The sequence below is a fragment of the Ailuropoda melanoleuca genome, chromosome 14, assembly GCF_002007445.2.
Source record: "Ailuropoda melanoleuca isolate Jingjing chromosome 14, ASM200744v2, whole genome shotgun sequence".
In the NCBI taxonomy this organism is placed as follows: domain Eukaryota; kingdom Metazoa; phylum Chordata; class Mammalia; order Carnivora; family Ursidae; genus Ailuropoda; species Ailuropoda melanoleuca.
Window position 1 is genome coordinate 96,698,250 of NC_048231.1, and position 22,652 is coordinate 96,720,901.

The 22,652-nt window shown below is 41.6% G+C and overlaps 1 protein-coding gene across 1 annotated transcript; it reads right to left on the reverse strand.

The window, feature by feature from the left end:
* Positions 1-657: 657 nt before the first annotated feature.
* DSEL (dermatan sulfate epimerase like) lies at positions 658-11,658 on the reverse strand. Its single transcript, XM_002922053.4, has 2 exons — positions 11,263-11,658; positions 658-10,439 (listed from the first exon to the last, which is right to left on the reverse strand). Exon 2 carries the CDS (start codon positions 9,546-9,548, stop codon positions 5,910-5,912), a length of 3,639 nt encoding a protein of 1,212 aa, XP_002922099.1. The 5' UTR covers positions 9,549-10,439; positions 11,263-11,658; the 3' UTR covers positions 658-5,909.
* Positions 11,659-22,652: the final 10,994 nt, after the last annotated feature.

Genomic DNA, 22,652 nt, shown 5'->3' on the forward strand with positions numbered 1-22,652 from the left:
TAAATAAGGTAAGAAGTCTGTTATGCATTGTGCACAGAGGGGGGCCAGATTTAATGCAGGGATTACAGAGTTTAGAGTTTATATTGTTCATGTTCTAAATGAGGAAAGTACAGTGATCAGGAGTCAAATTGGTTTCCAAAAAAAAAAAAGATAAAGAATGAAGAGCATCACAGATGTCACCTGTGTGTGAAAGTTTGCTTCCTTAAACTATTAAGAACAATGTATATATCCAAACCAGAGAGGAAGACAACATATGGGAAAACATCACATATCTCAGACATTTGAAAACCTGAAACATGTAAGTAGAATTTAACATCAGTGTTAATACACTTCAAAGAAAACTACGTTTGATCTTAAGAAAGCGCAATGTAAAAATAGTTTAAAGAAATAAAACAGAAAGAGCAATCGCAGTATATTATGAAAAAGATTTGCTCAAATTATAATTTATCTCTTTTCTCAAGTTTTAACTACAATAAGATTTCAAAGAGATTTTTAAATAGTTCATGGAATAATTAACACAATTGTTATAGGAGTGATTCTTCTTGCACACCTTACTTTCTATGTTCTAAGTCCCCTCCTCCCTCCCCCCCTTCCTTCCTTTTTTCTCTTTCCCTCCCTTCCTGTTGGTATTATTCACATGGTGGAGGAAAGACCAGATTTTTTTTTCCTAAAGTGAATTCTATTTGGCTATATTTGATTGTAGTCACAGATTTGACGCGAGTAGGCACTGCCATTTGGTGCAGACTCTTTTGAGCTAGAAACATTGTGAAATGCAAAATGTGTTTCTTTCTAGTCCCCACCAGACTGTCAGTGCCATAGATTTTTCTCCTTATTGCATTCCCAGTATTGATAGCTGTGCCTGGCACTCTGGGTCTGGAGGCACTCAGAGAGGAGGGACAGGGAAAGATGCTATTGGCCAGCTGGACTCTGGATGAAAAACATGGTGTTATCTTTCTGTCATTACTAGCAATGATCTGTATGCACACCAGTCAGACCATAGTCACATTTTCTTTTATCTTCCAAACATCTCTTGATATTCACCTACCACCAAATTTCTTAGTGTTGGGCTAGTTGAGTCAGTGGGAATGGGGAGAGAGTAAGTGTTGGTTTTGTTCCATTTGCACTACCCCTTTGGAAAAGCTACTTATTAATGGGATGTCCTATGACAACCAGAGCCAAAACCTACTTCAGAAAAAAAAAAATAGGTGGTGATCTCCATCCAAGTTTACCAAGCATAACTTCTCTAGCTCAATAAATGACTCTCTTTCCTCACAACCACCATTTCAGAAATAAACAAACCATGTCTCCTGCAAAACAGACAATAGTTTTTGGTGTCTTTCCTTGGGTGGTAATCACTAACTGGCATGCCCCCCTTCTCCACTTCTTGATGAATTCCTATCCACTTTGAGGTCTGGAAAGACTGCTAACTCCTCACACAGCAGGGTCAGTCAACTGATTTTTCTGTTCTTCCCTCACACTAGTCAGTATCTCAATAGTAGATACCAAAAAAGCATAGTGAATAAATGAACTGATGTATTGTAAATCCACTAAAAATTCCCTTACAAAAATGTATTTCCTATAGAGATAATAGGGGTTTCAAATTTATTTGTAAAGTAAGTACCGTATAGAATTGTTGTGAGGATTATCACGAGACATATAAAAACCTTATGATTCAATGGGTAACACATTGGACTAATTCACTGTAGATCCTTCTCTTTAAAAATAAAAGTTTTCCCTGTGCCAATGCTGTGCACCAAACTTAGAGGGTCCCAAGTAACCTTCTTTACGAGTAACGTGTCATGCAGCACGACGATCTTACCGATGGCAGCAGGGACTAGAGCACAGGTGCCTAGCACAGGGGATGTTCTTGCCATTTAGTAAGTGGGATGATGTATGCAGAAGACTGAAATGAGTCCAAGTCAGAGACAGAACTGAGATTAAGTTAGGGGGAGAGAGGCTAACTCATCACTGAAGGGAGCAAATTTTGTAGCTGAAATTCTTAGGCTGAATGTCAGTATTCAGTGTGCCCCCCATTTCAAGTGCCTGCCTTCTCAGCTCCACATAAAATCCTCAGTTACCTGAAGATCCAAAGAGAGCTATTACAAAATTATCCCAACAATAGCCAAGTTGCTTTTAGCATTTTATTTATTAATAGTGGAGTCTTGTTATACATATAGTTCCAATAAGCTAGTTTATGATCTTCAGTCTATCTTTTCTCTCACACTAACTGTGTAAGTGTGAAAGAAAAACAAAACAAAAACAAAAATGAAACTCTCTATGGTTCGGAAGCCTTAGCTGAACCATCTTTGGAAACAGAATTAAATATGTATACGTTATGTGGACTAAATAAATGCAAGCTCATATAAATTATAGCTCAAGCATCTACAAATTAGAGAATGTTAGAATCTATTGTTCGAAGTTCCTATCATCCTTTGTGCAAAACTTCAGTAATTTGGTTCTTACAATATTATTTGAATTTTTCTGCCAACATGAAGGGAATAATGACACCGGTCAGATAATGGAAGAAATTGCCTTAGCAAACATTTTTTTTTTACACATTAGACATGCTTTAGCTAACATTTAAATAAGCAGTAAATAGCCCACATATTAAATTCCTTGACATATCCTATATTAGGCATCCTTACCTCTGGATATGGTATTTATGTACTTTAATGCCTTCTATTTACATTTTTCCTAAATTAATCAGTGAATATTTTTCTAATTATCATCAGTTAATCAAGACAATCAAACACACTGATTTAAAACCACTGCTAATGTCTACTCACAGATTAATTGGATATCCTTTACATATCAAGAATGGCTGGGATCTTCAATGATGCACCCAAAAGTGCTAATAAACAATGTTAATCAAAAGTAAGTGGCAAAGGGATAACATTTCCACAAAAGGAAAATTTTTAAGATGCACTAGTGTGGGCGGAGGGGAGCTGCTGCTTTGAATACATTTGCTGAAGGTTTTGTGGCAAGTCGTCTGCCATTGCCTAGGAGTTGAACATCCTGTTCTTATCAGGCATTTACTAATTCTTTCCTGTTGGTTTAAAAAGACAACCAATCAAATGCCTAATAGTTGGGGTCTAGAGCTAATACGTATTTTTTTTTTAATTTAAGACCTTTATTAACAGGCGCTTGCCTAATATGTACATTTTCTTGTCATTTGCTTAAAACTTGTGACTCTGGGTTTCTATCAATTAAATTTAAGCATATTCATAAATTCATCTTGCTTGTCCTGAAGAAAATCTCCCCCTTCCTATCCTCTCCAGAAATTCATTACAGTAAACTCAATTCTAGATATGGCCTTTTTCTTTCATCCTAAGTAATTTGCATTTTTTCAAACTTTTGAGAACCATATCACCACTGCATTTGTTACTCTTGTCAGCACAATTGTCTTTTTTATTTCCAGACTTAAATTCTATTATTTTAATAACAGTTTTTATCCCAATTAGGCCTAAGTTTAGGGAATTTAATAAAGAAAGGGGTTAATTTTACAGATAGGACAGGTGTTTCCTTTAGAAGTGTCACATAGTGACAATCATCCCTTTAATCATTTTCCAAGATGACAAGAATAAGATGAAGTGTGGAGGCTCTTTGAATTTTTCAGAAGCTAACAGCCTAAGGATGCAGGACCCGATGTTCTGGGAGTTAGTCACGTCAGGTGTTATGGTTAATAAGGCAAGGGGTCCCAAGCATGAACATCTGCATGCAGACCCAACAGCTGGGTCGTCCTTCACCCATAACATTCCTCATGGGGGAATCTGCAAGTAGAGGTCTCTTCCAGCAGACCTTCCCTTGGGGTGGGGGTGGGTGAGTACAGTGCCAGGGAAATTCATCTTGGCATTGCTGTGTGGGGGTGAACGTTAGGACACACTGTGAAGATCACTTTGGTAAATATGTCCCTTTCTTGAGCTATCAGTAACATGTTCGCATGCTCATTCACACAACTCTCTTTTTTGTTTTCCCCACCTCTCCTCCATTTCTTCCACATTCGCCACCTGCTGCTCTGCTTCCCCGTGGGGGGGGGGCGGGTTTCCACAATGTTAAAAGTCAGTGGTACAGTGCGTGCAATTCTTACGTTGGTCAGACCTGCTATTACTGCCAACCCAAAGCCTTTTGATTTGATCTGATTTGAGATCACGCATCCTGGGAATTGAAAGCAAACACTGAGACAATGACCAGTAATGGAAAGAGTGTTGTCATCCATGTAGCAATTTTACATGCTTGTTGATAACCCTGAGACAAGTAGAATAACCTTCCTTGAGAATACGGGGTAGATTCAGGTCATCGGCTGCCCTCTCAACCTATATTAACACCACACGATTTCATTCATTTGGACACTGCAGAGAGAAAGCAGGGAGAGCGGTGGGAAGGAAGTAGGTCTAGGGAGGAGGAGCAGTCTGCATTCACACTCTTATGGAAGAAAAATGACAGCCAAGTTAGGTTTAGCTGGAATGTAACATACCCACAGCTTTATCACTCTGGAGGCACATTTTGACATAATAACAAACTACTGAGAAAGAACCACTTTTATCTAGGTCAGGATGACAGACTCCCAAGTGTTCGAGAGCTTGGGGAAACTGCAGTTTGAAACGTCAGGGAGACTGCAATCCATACAGATTTTCATCAGGTCTTGACACTGCCTAATGGTTTTCATCCAATGCATTGTAATTACTCCACTGGCTTATAATGGCATAGCATTTTGATTTCAGAGCCTACCAAAATAAAATGAACCACATTTTATGACGACTACATTTATAATAAGATGCAGATGGTAAAGGAAACAGATGCCTCTGACATCATCTCCCATTTGCCTTTAACTTTTGCAGACACTGGCAGTCTGTAAACTCATTCAAAGGGATGCAGGCGAAGTCAGGCAGTTTTCCAATTCGGTTTCCAGTCTAAAAAAACACTGGCAGCAAGCGTGGCACTGCCTTCTCTGAGTCATACAGTGATAATTCCACAAAAAGAAATTTGATTCTAAGTGTCAGGCTTTAATGCAAAATTAATCATCAGGAGGAAAAGTCCCCACAAATGTCCGGGACTTCAACAATTAGTAACAATGGATTGTTTTGCATGACAGTGACAGAAAAGACAGGGTGGGTGAGTGGTGTGATGGGAACAGCTGTAGCTTCAAGGAGGCAAGAAAGAGAGTTTTAAACAGACAAGTAAGTCTAAAATACTCTACCAGCCCTTGGTACCCAGATTGTTCAAAGACTGACTCCTTATTACTTCTAAGTAAAAAACTTTAAAGAGGCCTTTCAGGTCACTGTTGCGGACCTCAAAAAAAATGTTCATTCTGTATTTCCATCTGTATTTTCCAGAAGGAATTCTATAGTTCTGATAGGAGCTTTCACCATTTTCCCCAGTGGTATCACTGAACATTATACACGGGGGGAAAAAAAAAAAAACCTTTTTTTTTTTTTTTTGGTGCAAGATAAATGTGTTAGAAGATCTTTTAAAAAAGATAAGGAACTTTTGTAGTCCATCTTGAAAGCAAGAGATGCTTGGGCAAAGCAGCAATTGAAAGGCCTTTAGCAGTGTTTGAGGTTCCAAGATAGATCAGCACAGTTACAGACGAGGGAGATGGCTAGACAAAAACCTGTAAAATCTTCTTACCTCCGGACCGCCATCATATAACTTCAACTACGCCTCTGTAGCAGGAACATTTCCGCAGAAAAAAAAATTCAGAAACAAAGGCAAGGAAAGTAGTGACATAAAAATAAATCCTGCTAGGCCAAATATGGTGCCTATTTTTAAAATAATCTCTGTGCAAGTAACAAACTGAAAACGCGCGCGCACGCACACACACACACACACAGTACAAGAATAAACAAACTCTTCACATCCACAAACCAGGTTGCAAAGTATTAGTGCAAATTCCTGCTGACCGGCAGCATTTAGTCCATAAACTTTGGATATCCTAGACGCTCCATCAGTGTCCAGCAGATGTTCTCAATCAGTTTAATTTCATCTCTAGGCAAGTTCTGTTTCCAAACATTAGTATTAGTTGGTGATATTTCCCCTTCATAGGGAAGATAGAAAAGGTTTGTGGAGGTGGCAAACAATATTTGGTTTAAACTAGCAGGAGACAAAGGTATCCCAAGAAAGGCAAAAATCCTTTCAGTGGTTTTCTGAGGAAAATGTACAATATCTTCAAACTTGATTAGCTGGTAGCTGGTAGGCAGCAAATCTGTGTTTATTCTCAGGGCTGCTGCTGTGTTTGCTAGCCACAAATGAGACAACAGGGAGACTGCACTGGACTTGGATTTTGATAATTCTTTCCTCAATGATTCATACTCGACAGCATAGCCTGAATTTAAGTTACATTTGCCTTTACCTCCCTCTACTTTAAACAATTTAGCTAAGTGCTCTGGTACATTTTTCAAAGAGTAGAGACTTGGTTTACTACTGTACAGCATTGAATAAATCCATGCCCGAGGGTCCCTTACTATGTACAATGCCCTCATAGAAGCTCCTAAAACTTCTTGGAAAAAATGAAGCTTTAAGGTCCAGCTCCCGCTGCTTAAGCTGAGCACAGGACGCGCGCTTGGGTAATAGACCAGGTGTCTCCTCAAAGCCCTAATGTATTCGGCATCTCTATCAAAGGTGCCTTTCATTCTACTTTTTTGTTCTGGCAAAGACTCTCTCCTTTTCAATTTTCTTTTTTTGTCCTTATTTGCTGTAAAATATTGGGCCAGTTTACCCCTACTGGGTTCATGCAGATGGATGTTTTGCAAATGTAGTTTCGTGTCTTGAACTAAGGACTGCAACCAGCCTCGGAGTAAACGGAAATGCACACTGTGGATATCTGATGCCTTCCATTCACAGGCATCTACAAATGAGCCAATTTCAAATTCGGTTTCAGGAATATCGATGTAGGTTGTAGGAACTCTGATGTAGAGAAAATCACTACTGTTGAAAAAAAGTTGTTTGAGAATTTCAGCTCCTGAACCAGGAAGTGAGGTAATGACGACATCAGGAAGATCGAGGTGGTGCCCTTCGGAAGACAAAGACTTTGGGCTTGCCTCAGCCTCTGTCTTTGCCCATTTTGCACAGAGGGGCTGCGTGCAAGTGCTCCACACATCCAGCAGCTCAATAAACCACAAGGCAATAACAAGGATTAGGATCCACCGCATTAGTTTTCTAAAAGAAAGGTAAAACCGCCACTGAAAGGTTAAAACCACCAAGCTAATGCACAAAATCAACCCAACTGCTATATTAAATTTAAATCCAAAGGGGAAAATAACCCTATCTTGTCTTATGGGCTTTGCTATTGCTTGAGTGCCCAAACCAAATCGGGTTACTTGGCTCTGGTCAGCCACATTGGCAAAGCCACCAAAACCCAGGTAATCGAATCTTGTCTTCAGGTTATGGTAGTCAGTTACAACGGACACAACATGTTCAGTATTATTGACATTGAGAGAAATCTGAAGTCCAGAATTGGAATCATCAATAAATCTGCAGCTGGAAACATTGACATATGGCCCATAAAAGACATAGGCAATTCTTGTGATTGTGGATTCCATCTGAAATGTAACATTAACAAATTGAGTCCACCGTTTCTTAAATTCAGCAGCTTGCTCTGCTTCTTGTATACTAGCAGTGGGACTATTGCCACGATGATCAAACCAGAACATTCTGTAGTGGGCATCCCACACATCCATCATGGCGCCATTGTACCTGTTCATAAACCTATACGGGATGTACTTAAAATCAATGTCCAGATTATGAAAGAAGGCACTGACAGATTTTATTGGGGAATTGTCTTGCCTCTCAACGTGATCAACAACTAGCAAAGTTTGAGAATTTAAGAGAAGCAAAGCACGGTACACACTTTTCAGCTTCATTGCTGAAGAGTAAGCAGACACAGCTTCCCCACTCACAAATATCATTTCTCCATGTTGAGAGGCAGTAATGATTTCCCCTGCCGCATCACCAGCCTCCTCACCGGTCCACTTGAGCCACTGTGCACATTCTCCCAGTTGACCTTCCCAGGGCTTATTACACTGGCTTGTGGGTGATGGAGCAAACACCAGTACGTTGTTAAGGTAGCTCAGCTTGGGTCCATAGAGAGCTTCAGAAACAAATACTTGCCCATTGGGGGCAAAAGTAAATGAGTTCTGATCTGGATGTTCATGTCCTGGGTTAAAGCTTCTCCACCCATCAATCCAGGAGTATGGCTGAAAGTGAACTATGTCATACACTGCTCGCCCCCCTAGCTTCCCAGATTTAAAAGACACAAAGGTATTGGTCTGTGAATATGGCAACCCAGCCCCATAGGTGACAACACCCCAGTTAGGGAATGTGTGCATTTTTGCAGTACCATATTCAGCAGGAGGCTGTGGGGTGAGCTGGGGATCATACCAGATGAACTCAGTATGAAGAGTACTCCACCTCTGGGCAGTGGAGGGGACCATTGGTCCATCTTTAGGTCGGTGCCTTCTAATTTGCTGAGCTAACCAATTCCCAGCTCCATTCTTTAAGATAAACTTATCTAAAAAAACTAACTGGCTCTCTGGACCATAAAACCAATTATAATTGGAATCTGCTATACCCACAGTTCTTTGGAAGCCTGGTAAAAGGGTGGCATAATAGAACCAAAAGTGCATTTTTAACCAGTTATTATCCAAGTTGTTGATATTAAAATGACGCTGGGCTAGAAAGACATACTGTGTGACTGATTTAGCTGTGTAGCTTCCATAGGCCACACCTTCATCCAAGGAACCATCAACAATGTGATTCAACAGAAACATTGTCTTTTCCATCACATCTACTACAACCTGTTTCCATATATTTGCTTTAGATCCTTTATCTACCCCAGTCACCAAAGCCCCGGTGAGTAATGCTATCATGTTCGTAGCTTGGTGATTATGGAGAAGTTGTTTGCCCCATGAACGGACCTTGGAATACTCATACATTTCCTCAGTAACAGCCCATATTTTTTCCAGGTATTTTTGTCTTCGATGATCATCTAGTAAGTTATACAAAAAATCAAAGGCAGTGGCAAAACCCGTTAAGGAATGGCCAACTGGAACCTCATCCCCTGGTGCATTCTCAACTAGCCAGTCTTTGTAGCCAACCATCCTGTCCATATATTCCAAGACAAACTCAAAGGCAACTTTGTCTTCTGGACATAACAAACAGTACAATGCTAAAGGAGGCAGATTGTTACCATAAATTTCATTCCACTTGGCAGCAAAATCAGCATGCTTGGGTGGAGGTAGGTAGTACGTGGGGTTGGACAGCATAACAGTTACTGCACTTCTGATAGCTCTAAAGAGATGCAGATGGCTTGTACGAGACTTTTGTCTCATTGCCTGGATTTCTCCAGCATCAAAATATAAACTTGGATGAAGCATACTTTTCTTCGGCTTTTGATTCGGTTTGAAGTCTTGCACTTTCTGCGTCTTAAACGGATCTATATCATCTGTGAAAACTGCCCAGTCAGAGTAATTGCTTACAGATTCCTCAAAAGTAGAGAAAGCAAACATCACTGATGCTAAAAATAAGAAATGTCCTGTAAACATTAACGCCATGATCCATCGGGGAGTTCCCTTCCTTAGGCATGCATGTCAAACACAGTGCTCAATGTATTTCCCATCTGCCTAGGATAAAACATACATTTAAGGCCTTGATAACACAAAGACTGTAAATCATATATGCTGTGAAATCCAGCTAACATTCAGTTCATTCAAAGCAAGTTGGGCTGCCAAAAAAAGAAAACTTACACTGTCTATCTGTGTCCCTGACACAGATTTGCTTCCAATAAAACTTCAAGGAATGTTAAAACCTCTAATGTTTCCATAGCACACAGCAAACAGTGAAATCGTCAAACATATTATGAATTCAAGATTTCCTTCCTTTACATAAATCTATCTAACATGAAGAGTCAAAACACACATTGGAAAAAAAGAAAAAGAAAAAGAATAAGCACTCCAGAATCCGAATTAAAAAGTTGTTCCTAGGATAGGAAACCATCTCTAGTGATAAAATCACCCACATGTGGGATGCTTCTGTCTGTGTTTGCCCAAAGGAGTCGATGATGTACTGAAATTCTTGAAGTCGACTTGGTTGTTACTTCCACTTTTTACACTTTTGCTTTGAAAATTTTTTCTTCTTCCATTTTTGAGAAAAGAACACCCTCAACAAGTGTTCAAAGTCCTATTTGGTTTTTAAAAATCAAAATCTCTGCTCTCATTTCAAGTCTGTTTTGTTCAGGCTTACTTATTCATCGCCCATTATGAGCCAGAGAAAGTATTTTCATGTCTTCTTTTATCAGCTTCATCTGTACAACTATAAAAATCTAATCTCTTCAGCCACCTAGGTACTTCTTTTCCAATCATGAAGTAACCACCAACTGGGAAAGAAAACTCCCCTCTCACCAAAAGTGACGGTTCTTTTCTGTTCCTTTTTCATGACACTCCTTTCTGGAGGAAAAACAAAAAGAAATTCTCTGAGGCTACAGATATTCTGGGAGTGGACATGAACTGATGACTTAAATGTTCTACAATCTCTTGACAGAAATTTTAGAATCACGATAAAATCTGTAATTGAATACAATCTAAGTTAGCTCAAGTGATTCTTTTTTTCTTATACTTTTAAATGCACATATTCGGATAACAATGAATGGTGGCAGATGACAAGTAGCTGCAAGATTCAACTTTCCGGCAGCATTTATTTTAACTGTGGCTTGCTTTACTCATTTAACGTGTTTTTTATTCAAGTGCGGTTAACAGAGAGACGAGAGATGAGTCCTGTCATTCTTGTTTTGGCCGCAAAGGACTCAGGGACAAAAGACAGGAGTTGAAAGGACCTTTTCTGATTCCGGTTGAGGGATCAGCTTTTATGGGATCAAAAGGTGCCTTTGTATGGGAAACTGCTGAGACCAGTCACGTTTCTCAAAGGAGAAATCATGACAATGCGTAGGAGCAAGCAACGGCGCTCCAACCTCACGACTGTAGCCTCGTCTTCCATCCTTACAGGAGGCCACCAGAGGGAGCTCACACCCAGACTAAGGTGCAGCGTCGCCTCTGCCCGTCTTCGGTTTTGAAGAACCTAACCAAGTTTCAGTCTTGGACAAGTCTCTTCTCCGTAGGAAACATTAACGCCAGAGTTTCCTGAACCGCTCCGCCTGTTGCATTTTTTTCGTTCGCTTCCTACGAACGTGCCGCCCCCATCCTCCGCTCCCCACCCTCGACCTCTGGCTGTGATTTGGGGACAAGCGACCCCTAAATGGCCAAGTCCTCTTACCTTCTGCAGATGTGGACGGGGTCTCCCGGCAGCGCTGGGCCCCAGTAAGGAGGAGGTGTTGAGTTCGAGAAAACTGCTCCGCACAGGGAGCCGGGCCGCGCCGTCCCCCGCAGAGCTCCCCGCGCTCGGGGCAGGGCACCCCCCCGCGCTCCAACAGGCTGCGGCCCCGTTCAGGTCCCCCGCCCCGCGCCGCGAGGACACGCCCGCCCTCGGGTAATGCCGGGACGCTCCGGGCAGCCCCGCACCGCGGGAGACACTTGCCCGCGCGATGGGCGCTCTCGCGGGCGCCGAGTCCAGCGGAAAGCTGGCGTCCCCAGGCCGCGATGCCGCCGCGGCCGCCGCTCCTCCGTGCCAGCTCCGGCCGCGCGGCCCGGGGAGGGCAAGAGACGGCGACGCGGGCCGGGGGCGGGTCCAGGGACCCGCCGAGCGCCCCATCCCGGGATCCAAAAGCGAGTCGATGGGTGTCCCGCCGTGCGAGTTCCGGGCTGCGGTGGGGAATCCGAGCCGGAGGAGGGGGAAATTTAGAAATGCAATTGTCTGAAGACCTCGCCCCGCTGCCTGGGTCCTGCTGATATTTACCCTTTGGTTATGTGGGGGGGGATAGAGGGAGCAGGACTGGTGAGCTGGGGCCGGGAGGGAGACAGGAGTTTCTGGGCCTGATTACAAATGCTAGCAGAAGCGGGGACAGGCGGGATAACGCTGTGGGATGTCAGGAATTACCCTTAGGAAGAGCAGTGGATGAGGAGAGAAGGAATGAGAGGCAGCCTTGGTTGAGGTTGCTGTCATTTAGAAAGGCAAAATCAATATAGCAGATTAATGTGAGAATGACTTCAGGAGCACAGATGCTAAAGATCAGAGGAAAACAAAAAGGCTAATCAGTTTTATTGATTTAAATAATTTATCCGGCAGTATAAATATGAGACGGTGTGGGGCAAAGAAGGGGAAGGAATCTCTTTCTCATTAAAGAAATGAAAACCGAAATTCAATAAAGACCCACAAAGAGTGTGCCTCAGTTAACTATGACACCTGTGTGCAATTCCAGGGTTCAGATATGCTCGAGCAGCTGTGAATCCTGTTGTATTCGACATACGGGATTTCTCACAGATATCTAAAATTATGCTTCCGTGTGAGCCAACCCAGGGTCTGACCTCAACTATCACAGGAACCTAGTAAACATAGGAATCCAGGGAAACATCAAGCCTCACAAACGAACAAGCCCATCTCCAGTTGGGGATTGGTAACACCTTCATTTCCCTCCAACTCCTTTCGGGTTTGGTAAAACAAACAGATTCATCCATCAAAAAATGAGCGCCTTGCTTAGATCACTTCTTGGTAGGACTAAATGGTAGACCATTACTAACAGAATAAATCTCAAATAATTTATCTTGGAGATGAAATGTGGCTTTTACCTCTTTACTCTCCTACTTGTCCTCTTGGGAGCCCTACCACCCCCGCCCCCACCCCAGTCCAAATGGCCAAACTTGCTTTTGCTTTGGCACCCCCATAAATATGCTTATCTCATTCTTTTCCCTGTGGTGTCCTCTGCCTAGCTAACCCGTCATTAGCAGTCTCTCAATCCTTTCTGTAAGCCCTGCATCTGTGTTTGAAATGAGTTGGACCTTTAACAGTTGGTCTCCCATAGAGCATCGCCTCTGCCTCTGAGGTTCATTCTCAGACAAGGGTTCTCCTCTCAACTCCAAAGACAGAAATTCCTGCAAATGTCTGGCTTGTCCCCCATGTGACCCAGAGTGGCTTCCAGCCTCATTATGGGAGAGAGTAGAGTTGGTGGAAAGAGGAGCCTAAATGCAGAGATTCCTTTAATTTTTTCCAAAAGGGAGCTCTGGAAACTGCCAAGGAATTAATGTTAGTAAACATAGTGAATAAATATGCCGACCATCTCTCAAAACAAAACATGTGGACGGGAGTTCTTTCATTCTGTGGATCCAAATTTCTTCATGATGCTAGGGCAAAGCAAATCATGGAGAATTATTATGCACTCTAATATCTGCTAGGCGAATATTTTAACTTCTGTACAATTTTTTTCAAGTTTATTTACATCAGTATGATCATTTTCATTTTGTAGATGAAGGAATTACGTAGAGACATTGTGGTCTTTCAGTCTCACCCCACGCATCTGCACTGAAGCAGGATGCACCTAACTTCTCAGTATTTTCAGATGAGTTTTCAGGCTAATTCACTTTCAACAGGGCACCATCTCCCAGTTGTGAGTGTGTTGAGATAAATAAGAACTATAGCTAAACAATTCAAATCACTGGCAGAAATGGTGGTAGGTAAATGGCACTATGAAAAATAAATAGAGTCTTGTTTCCTGTGAACTAAAAATGGATGGCTCCTATTATTGCTTCTTCCACGCATGAAGATGGTACAAAGTTAGTTAATTATAAATAATGCATCCAACCATAGAAGAGATGAGCTCTATGTTACGTTATTGCACATTAAAAACCTTTATGAGTGTGGCAAGAGACACATATGCCAACAGATGCTAAATTCAGAATCCTGGAGCAGTATCTTATTTTAATATAAGTGGAGAACAGTATAGTCTATCACTCTGGGAATTTCCCGCTATATAAAAGTTTCTTAAATCTACATGAGCTTTTGCTCGCGATTTCAAAGAATTTATGAAAATTTGTTTTATTTATTGGAATCTTCCAGCCCTATCCCCAGCCGCCCTACTTACAACAGAGATGACGCTTCTGTACTAGATTCCCCAGGGCAGGAGCCAGTCTGCTTTCCTTCCTTCCTTCCTTCCTTCCTTCCTTCCTTCCTTCCTTTCCTTCTTTTTTTTTTTTTTTTATTCTCATCACCTAACCCAGATCCCAGCACTTTGTCTTAAGTGTGTGTTGAATGTGGAACATGAATTATCACCTTCATTTTATGGCAGAAGAAAAAAAGTCATAAACGTCTACAGTGGGTTGCTGAGTTCTGAGCAGAATCAGAAACTCTTTTTCTCCAACTGTGCTGAGAAGCTTGTTACGGCACAATCAGTAGTTGGAGCTTTCTTGGGGTGACTTAATTCAAATGAAAACTAAGACTGGGAAGTTGGCCAACATTTTAAGGAGAATTTCTGCAAGAATTTTATATCTTAAGATAGGTAAATTCCAAATTCTGAGCCTTAGAACATAAGGTAAATACTACATCGCCTTACAGGAAGATAAAATGCAGGCAGTAAAACAAGCCAAGACACTACACAAAGTCCCTTGACTGAAATCTTATTTGTGCACGATCTATTATTCTGGTGGACTCTTAATAATTGGGGCAAAGATATGCAAGAAGCAATTGCTGTGCCTTCAGCAATTGACCACACGCAGATCCCCAATGTGCGGGCTTGCTCAGAAAGCAGGCATTCGAGTCCGGGGATGACTTTGTTATTCTTCCTTAGCATAGCCCTTCCTTGAGATGGCTTTGGCTGTGAGAGCTCAGATGCAGATTTCTTGAACCACTTACCAAGGCCAGATGCATATTTTATTGATCCATGAGCACTGTTAGAACTAGCGTTTTCCCCAGAGTTCGGAGAGATAGCAGCTGTGATTGTATAGAAACCGACACCAAACTTAAGCTGCAAATTTTATTGCACAATTGGCCAGCAGTAATAGGCCACACCAATAATAAAGACAAAACCACAGATTTAGAGCAGGCAGTAGAATCTAGAAATAGTCTTTCTGCAATTGCTTTGAATACAAAACATCTCAAAATGATGGGGAATGTGCCTGCAGAGTTGCTAATGAAGATGGGACTGTGTGTGCCCTGCGTTTGTTTATCTGGCTGTACAAGAGTCTGTATGACAGTAACTGGATTTATAAAAATTCAAAAATACCACAGCCACATTCTGAGGAAAGAAGTTTCCCCATAAGTCCACTAATACCCTGCACTCAGAAATGGTAGGCTTCCTTGCTACCACATCTGCGTACATACCGTCTTGCTTTTACTGTGAAAGAAGATTTTAGGCAAAGTGAAGCTTACAAGGGGAGCACAAGATGGGGCTGTTTCCCTCTCCCTTCCCCCTCTCTCAGAACAGTCGTTCTCGACCTGGGGCAAATCTGATGGTGTCTGGAGAAATTTTTGATGGTCATTGTTGGGGGACAAAGGACCGGTGGCAATCAGTGGAGAGAGGCCAGGGATGCTATTAGACATCCTACAATGCACAGCCCTGCCCCTGACCCCAAATAAAGCACTAATCCAGCCCAGAATGTTGATACTACTGAGTTTGAGAAACCTCGTCCTGGTCCACTGACTCCAAAAAGTACGTGCATATTATTGGTAGTTGTTCAAATGAAGTCTAAAATTATACCCCGGACTTCCTATCATCTCTCGGCAGTTAGTTCCAGAGCCAGCTGTTACCCAGTGGTTCACACATGTCTATTTCCCAGATACTGGGTCTGTTTCTCTTCGCTTGACCCAAAACACCCCTAAGCCCAGCTATCTCACCTCAAGAAAGAGCCTGGGCTGGACTTCCAGGCAGAAGTGGCAGTAAGTCAATTACTACCAAACAGTAAGGGGAAGATGTGGCTTTAGTGTTGTGAGAAATGCCCTTCGGCTGTTAAAACATCATATCCCTTCGCACACACAGGCACCTACGCATGCGCACATGCACGCCCCAAGCACCTTCATTATTATCTGAAATATTTCCTCCAGGACAGTGCTTTCAAATTAAAATTCTTGAACCCCTATAGGCCAGAAAGACCAGGGTGTTGCTTAAAACGCCAGTTTTTCAAATCTGTCCCAGCCCTCATGGATTCAGAATCTCTGGGTCTATGACCCACGAATCCCACTGTTCAAATGCTGCGAGGTGCACACCAAACTTTGAGAGTCGCTGCTCTGAGACAAGAATTCTCATTCTTTTCTTGTCCACACACCCAGGGGAATATCTCTGAGGGTTTATTTGAATCTGTAACCGACCCATCCCCAGGCTGACAGGAGCACAGGGTTTAACCAGGGGTAAGAGTTGGTGTTGCGTAACAGCCCAGAGACAGGGACGTAAGTATTCTGCAGCTAGCTTGATTATTTTACATGCTAATTGTTTATTCACACATGAATGAGTGAAGTAAATATAAGGTATAAGATGGGTAAGGGAGAAAAAGTAAGACATGTGGAAACAGTGGGACTTGTTTTGCACATTTTGGGGGCAAATTCATTAAATGAAAGGTAGCAGAGAAGTTCGTCTTGGGTCGGTGAGTGGCCAACTTGCAATTCTTTACAGATTCCCCAGAAAACAGTGAAAGTTTAGCTGTGAGCAGAAGGAGCAGGTCGTGCTTGTATGATGTCAGCCGGTAACCTTCCCTGGTAGCTGTCAGCTTGTCAGATCCAGTCGCCATGTTTCCCAGTAGACGTCCTCACTGGAAAGCCACTGGGAAGTAAGGCTTTTCTCACATCCAAGGCCAGGAGACTCCTCTCTCTGCTTTTGAGCCTTTGCTTCATTCTTCAATTTTTACCAGCTCTGTCATGGGGATAGGACTAAATATGGCCGTCCCTCCGCACAAGTCTATAGCGCCTCAATTCTATCATCAGGAAGAAATAAATTATCCTTTTTGAACTGCAGATTCAAAGTCTTAGGAAAGAAAAGATGACTGCACGGCATGGTCAGGGTCACATCATGACTCACACAGTAATGGAAAGAAGTTCAGGGTTAAGTAGTTCAAACATTGCTACGGGGGCTGACATTTGTGGGTTTGGGGTATCAGTCATCATCAGAGAACAGAGCAGGCTCATATCGAAAAAGTATCTACTGTAAAGTCACATATCAGAGGGTCGTGCTTCTCCTGAGAGGCATAGAGAAAACAGTGGATTTGGTGGTGGGTAGTGGAGGTGGGAGAGTTTGACGTGGGGCGGAGATAGCAGGAGGGAGGGTGGGAGGTTGGCATAAGTGGTTCACAAATGTCCACCAGCTGCATAATGCAAGCTGACTCCTCTTTCTCACCCTCTTTGAAAATTATTTCTTTGGTAGGATTTATTAAATTTGCCTACTTATAGAAATCCCCTAGAAGTGCTCATTAAAAATACACAATATGAAATCCTACCTTAGAATGATGGGTGGGGAAGGGGATGCAAGGGATTCATATTTTTAAATGCCACTTTGATCATGCAAAACTGGCAAATTACCCTCAGAGAGCTAACCTTTTTAAAATATTGCCAGCCACTTACAATAGAACATAAATTAGTTTCCAATCCAGAGAGCAGTTTGATGGAGGATAAAAGGTGTATGTGAGTGAAGTTAGAGAGCTGTGTTGTCCATAGTAGCCAGTCACTGCATGTGGTTACTTAAATTAAAATTCATTAAAATGAAATAAAATAAAAAATGTCATCCCTTAATTGCACTGTCCACATTTCAGACATTTAATAACACTTGTGATTAGTAGCTATAATTTTAAATAGCACAGATCAGAGCACTTTCTTTGTTGCAGAAAGTTATCTCGGATAACGCTATAGAGAAAGGAAGGAAGAGGGAGAAAGATGTTATAATATTTATAGCAGAAGTCCCCAGCCATAGGCCTATGCAGAGTTAGTACCTAGTGATCATAATGTTGAAGATGATATTGATATATTAATGACAGTGGTAACAATGACGCTCACTGAGCATGTGTTGTGTGACCCTTCAAACAGCCGACACGCTAACCATAGCACCACACCGTCTTACTGGGTGACGTATGTGGGTGAAGTCAGCAAGTTGATTGCTGTCATATGGAATCTAGGGCCCCAAGTAGCCAGATAGTCTGATTTTTGCAAAGAAAGCCAGAAATCTGGATTTATACATGAAATAGCCTGATTTTTTTAATGGCTTAATTTTTTTTGAAAAAACCATGAAGGCCAAATAAAATATGAATGCAAGATGAATTCAGATCATACAGACAAGGTTTTGACTTTTGATTTAGAAGCTGGATGCACTGAAAATTAATTTCCTGATTTTATCTTTGTTAGACCAATTCTATCCCAGGAAATCAACTTTCCTTTTAATGCGGGAGAGAAAAGTGCTGTTCTTTCTCTTAAGTGATCTACTGCTACGGCCCCTGTCAGTCTGGAACAGTCAAAGATTGATGATGTATTAGAATAATAGTATTTATATCTGCAGAAATGTACTAAGCTTTATTTCCTGCACTTATTCAACAAACATTCACTAAGGGCTCAATAATGCACTGTGCCAGGCACTGTTGGGGGAGAACCTCTATGGGAAAATAATTACTGGCCAAATGGAGCTTATCTAATCTTATGCACAGAAAAGTCATAATGAAAAGGCATAATAGTTAGGAATTATTACTTCAATTGTTTTCTGAATTTTAATCATTACCTCATAGGGTTTAAATATCTTTGAGGGATCCTCTGTATCTCGCTCACTGTCCATTATTTTCAAAAGCACATTTAAATTGATGAGGACGGAGGAATTAGTAATGACTTAGGAACTGGGAAAATGCATAAAAATCAAAACGTTGTGAGAAATCTCTAGGATGTTTGCACTTTTTCAGAGCTGCCCCCCTTCTGTTATAACACCTGGAGCGCTGCCAGGCACCGAGCAAGCTGGCTGACTACTGCAGAAAGGAATCCTGGATCCTCTCTTGCTGACCTGTTTCCAGACTTTCCAGCACAGCTAGCCAGAGATTTCCTATAGACAATGAGGGAATTCAAAAACAACAAATGTGGTAGTTCAGTTATTTATCTAGGGACCGCTGGGGATGAGACTGAGCCATTCCCTGGCAGCTGGCCGCCACACAGGCCATCGAAAAGGCTCAGGAAGAAAGAATGGGGCCATCCCGCTGACACATGCCTCACCCCGGGCCAGAGCTTTCTATCAGAGGATTCAGTCAAACCCAAAAAGCAAGATGAAAATCATCTCTCTTGTTAGCGATCATTTTACACATAAAAAATTGGAAAAAGAGATGGACAGAACCCTGTTTTCCTAAGTCTTTGATGATGAGGGCCACCAAGGGCACTTGGTAATTGCTTGTGCTGGGAATGCTGATTCAGGCCCTGGGATGAAATCAGAAATTTGGAGTTCCCGGTCTGTACATCAAGTGATTGTTATCACCAGACAGGTAGGTTAAAAAGTGATTCTCTCCCTGTAACAGCCTAACTTTTGAGTGAGGTGGCCTGGGTTTGAGTCCATGCTCTAAGGCTCTATTTGAGACATTGGGCTAGTTATATAACTTTTCTGAATATAGATATCTTCATCTGTAGAAATGGGGCTGGAAATTTACTACTGCAAAGGACAGTGGTGACGTTTAAGTGAGAAGAGTCAGGCAGGCCTTAGTCCAGAGCTTGGGTATCACTCAAGGAAGGCTCTCTTTGGTTAAAAAGCAATTTTACATAATTTGTCCCATTTAATTTGTTTAACAATCATGTGAACGATATGTGATTCACTCAATTTTGTATGCAGGCATATCTCATTTTATCACTCTTTGCTTTATTGTGCTTCACAGCTATGCATTTTTTTTTTACAAATCGGAGGTTCAAGACTTCAGTGGAGGAAGTCACTGCCAATGGGGCAGGGCTAGCAAGAGATGAGAATCGGAAGTGAAGCCTGAAGATGGGACCGAATTGCTATAACCTTGTGACAAAACTTGAACAGAGGAGGACTTGCTTCTCATGCACAAGCAAAGAAATTAGTTCTCAAGAGAGAATCTACTTTTGGTGAAGACACTGTGAAGAGTGTTGAAATGACAGCAAAGGACATAGGAGAGTCTATAAACTTCGTTGATAAAGCAGAGCCAGGGTTTGAGAGGATTGACCCCAATTTTGAAAGTTCTACTGTGGGTGAAAAGTTATCAAACAGCATTGCATGCTGCAGAGAAAGTGTTCGTGAAAGGGAGAGTTAATTGATGTGGCCAACGTCATGGCTGTGTTATTTTAAGAAACTGCCATGGTCATCCCAAACTTTAGCAACCACCACCCTGATCAGCCAGCAGCCACGAGCATTGAGGCAGGACCCTCTGTCAGCAGACGATTATGACTTGCTGAAAGCTCAGATGATGTGTAGCAATTTTTAGTAATAAAGTATTTTTTAATTAAGGCATGTGCATTTTTTTAGACGTCATGCTATTGCACACTTAATAGACTACAGTATAATGTAAGCATAACTTCTATGTGCACTGGGAAATCAGTCAATTCACTTGATTGACTTTACTGAGGTATTTGCTTTATTAGGGTGTGTGGACCCAAACCCTCAATATATGTGAGGTCTGCCTGTATTAAAAAATGGAAGAAAAATTCAGGGTAGAAAATATCATCTCTTAGGATAATGTGACAAAAATAGTACACTGCTGTCTAGCAACTTGCTTTCTGAATTTATCTAATTTTAAAGACCGAGAGTATTTTAAGGACACAGCTAATCCACTTCCCTCATTTTACAGGTAAAGAATCTGAGGCCCAGTGAAATAAAATAATTTGTTCAATGTGTGTGAGAGAGAGAACAACAGCTCGGGTTTTTTAATGCAGATCTGCTATTGCATTGTTGAAAATGTGATTTATCTTTAAATAAGTCCAATGATACATATTTTAGATTTGTTTCTGCTGATATTAAATTAACTCCTAAAAAACCATCCTATATGCTTCTTAAAATAAAGCAGTATTTCAAGGAATTATCTGGTCTACATCTGTACCAAAATTCTTTCAGGAACCTTTTAAAAACCTGAATTTCTGTGTCCATTAGAGATTCTTTTGGAATCAGAATCTTGGTGGGTCATGAGAATTTGCATTTTTATCAAGTTTACCAATAACATTTGAGAACTGGCTGATTAAACTATTACGTCCTTGAGACCAGAAATTGTGCTTTNTTTTTTTTTTTTTTTTTTTTTTTTTTGTATTCCCATCTGTTCCAGCCAGAATTTTAGGCAGGCAATTTTCACTCAGTTAACGCTTATTGACTTGAACTGTGGTGAAATCAAATTATGGCAAAATGTTTTGATTATATAAAAATCTGTGAAGCACATGTATAGATGAATCATTTCCAAAGATCTCATTTATAAAATTTTATCTGAATTAGAAACATAATTCTCTTGCCAGATATATTCCTCTTTGTGGAGAATATATATATATATATGAGAAAGAGAGATTGGAGAAATTTCTCCTTCAGAGAAATGGAGTCTGGTTTAATAGAGAGGGGGTTAAAGCCCAAATATCAGGCCAATTTTGAAGAATGTTAGCTTGGATATTGCCATCCATCGCTGCATAACAAATTATCCCAAAACCTGGCAGCTGAAAGCAAACAAACGTTTCTTTTCTCAGACAATTTCTGAGGATTAACAACCAGGAGCAGTTTAAGGAGATGGTTCTAGCCAGGGTTTCTCAAGAGGCGGCAGTCAGGATGTCTCTGTTTTAACCACATTCCACTGAGTGAGGGAGGGTGAGGCCCGCTCAGATCAAGACAGAGGAGTGGGAAAGGGTTTTTTTAATTTAATTTATTTTTTTAGATTTTATTTTTTTTATTTATTTGCCAGAGAGAGAGAGAGCACAAGCAGGGGGAGTGGCAGGCAGAGGGAGAAGCGATGTGGGACTCAATCCCAGGACCCTGGGATCACAACCTGAGCCTAAGGCAGACGCTTAACAAACTGAGCCACCCAGGCATCCCTGGAAAGGGTTTTAGACTTGTATTACTCCCAGCTCCCTGAGGAGAACACAGTATGTCAGCCAAGGCCACTCAGGGGAGGCACCAGGCCGAATCACAGGGCAGATGGAGACAGAACTGAGGGCAAAGCCCTTCATTGTGCTTTTTGAGGGAAGAAACGAGTGACACAGGGTTAGCCAGTTTCAGATTGGCCAGTTTCAATAATTTCCCTGGGTTCTGGGCATTGGAGCTGTCCCTGGTTATCTGGTAGCTGTCCCTGGCATGATTAAGGTGGGTGTATAGTGTTCCAGAGTGTGAGATCCCGATAAGGGAGTAGTTGGAGTGTAGACATAGTCAGCCACTCAAGAAAGGGATTGACTGGCCTCTAGCCAGGACCTCAAAACTGACTCAAGATAGCAATTTTTTTTAATGTTATTAGAGTGGGCTAGGGCTGGCAGTCTTCTGACTTCAATGGGGCTCACAGGGCTACTCTCAAGAGGGCTCACCCTGTGGCTGTTGGCACGGAGTTTCCATCCCTCACTGGAGGATGGCCCGAAGTCTCAGTTGCTCATTGCACGGACTTCTCCACAAGGTGACTTGATTTTCTTAACAATACGGCAGCTAAAGTCCCCCAGGGGAAGTGAGTCAAGAATAAGAGGAGAAAGGAATTACGTGTTGGTCAGTATTATGATTCCATTTATTTTTTGGTTTTGTTTTGGGGTTTTTTTGGTATAAAAGTCATGGTTGCAGAAAAAAAAGGTGACTTCTTTTAATAATTTTCCTAAGTGATCAAACTCCAGAACACTATGGCTCGTCATTATATCAAAACAGCCATTAAAAC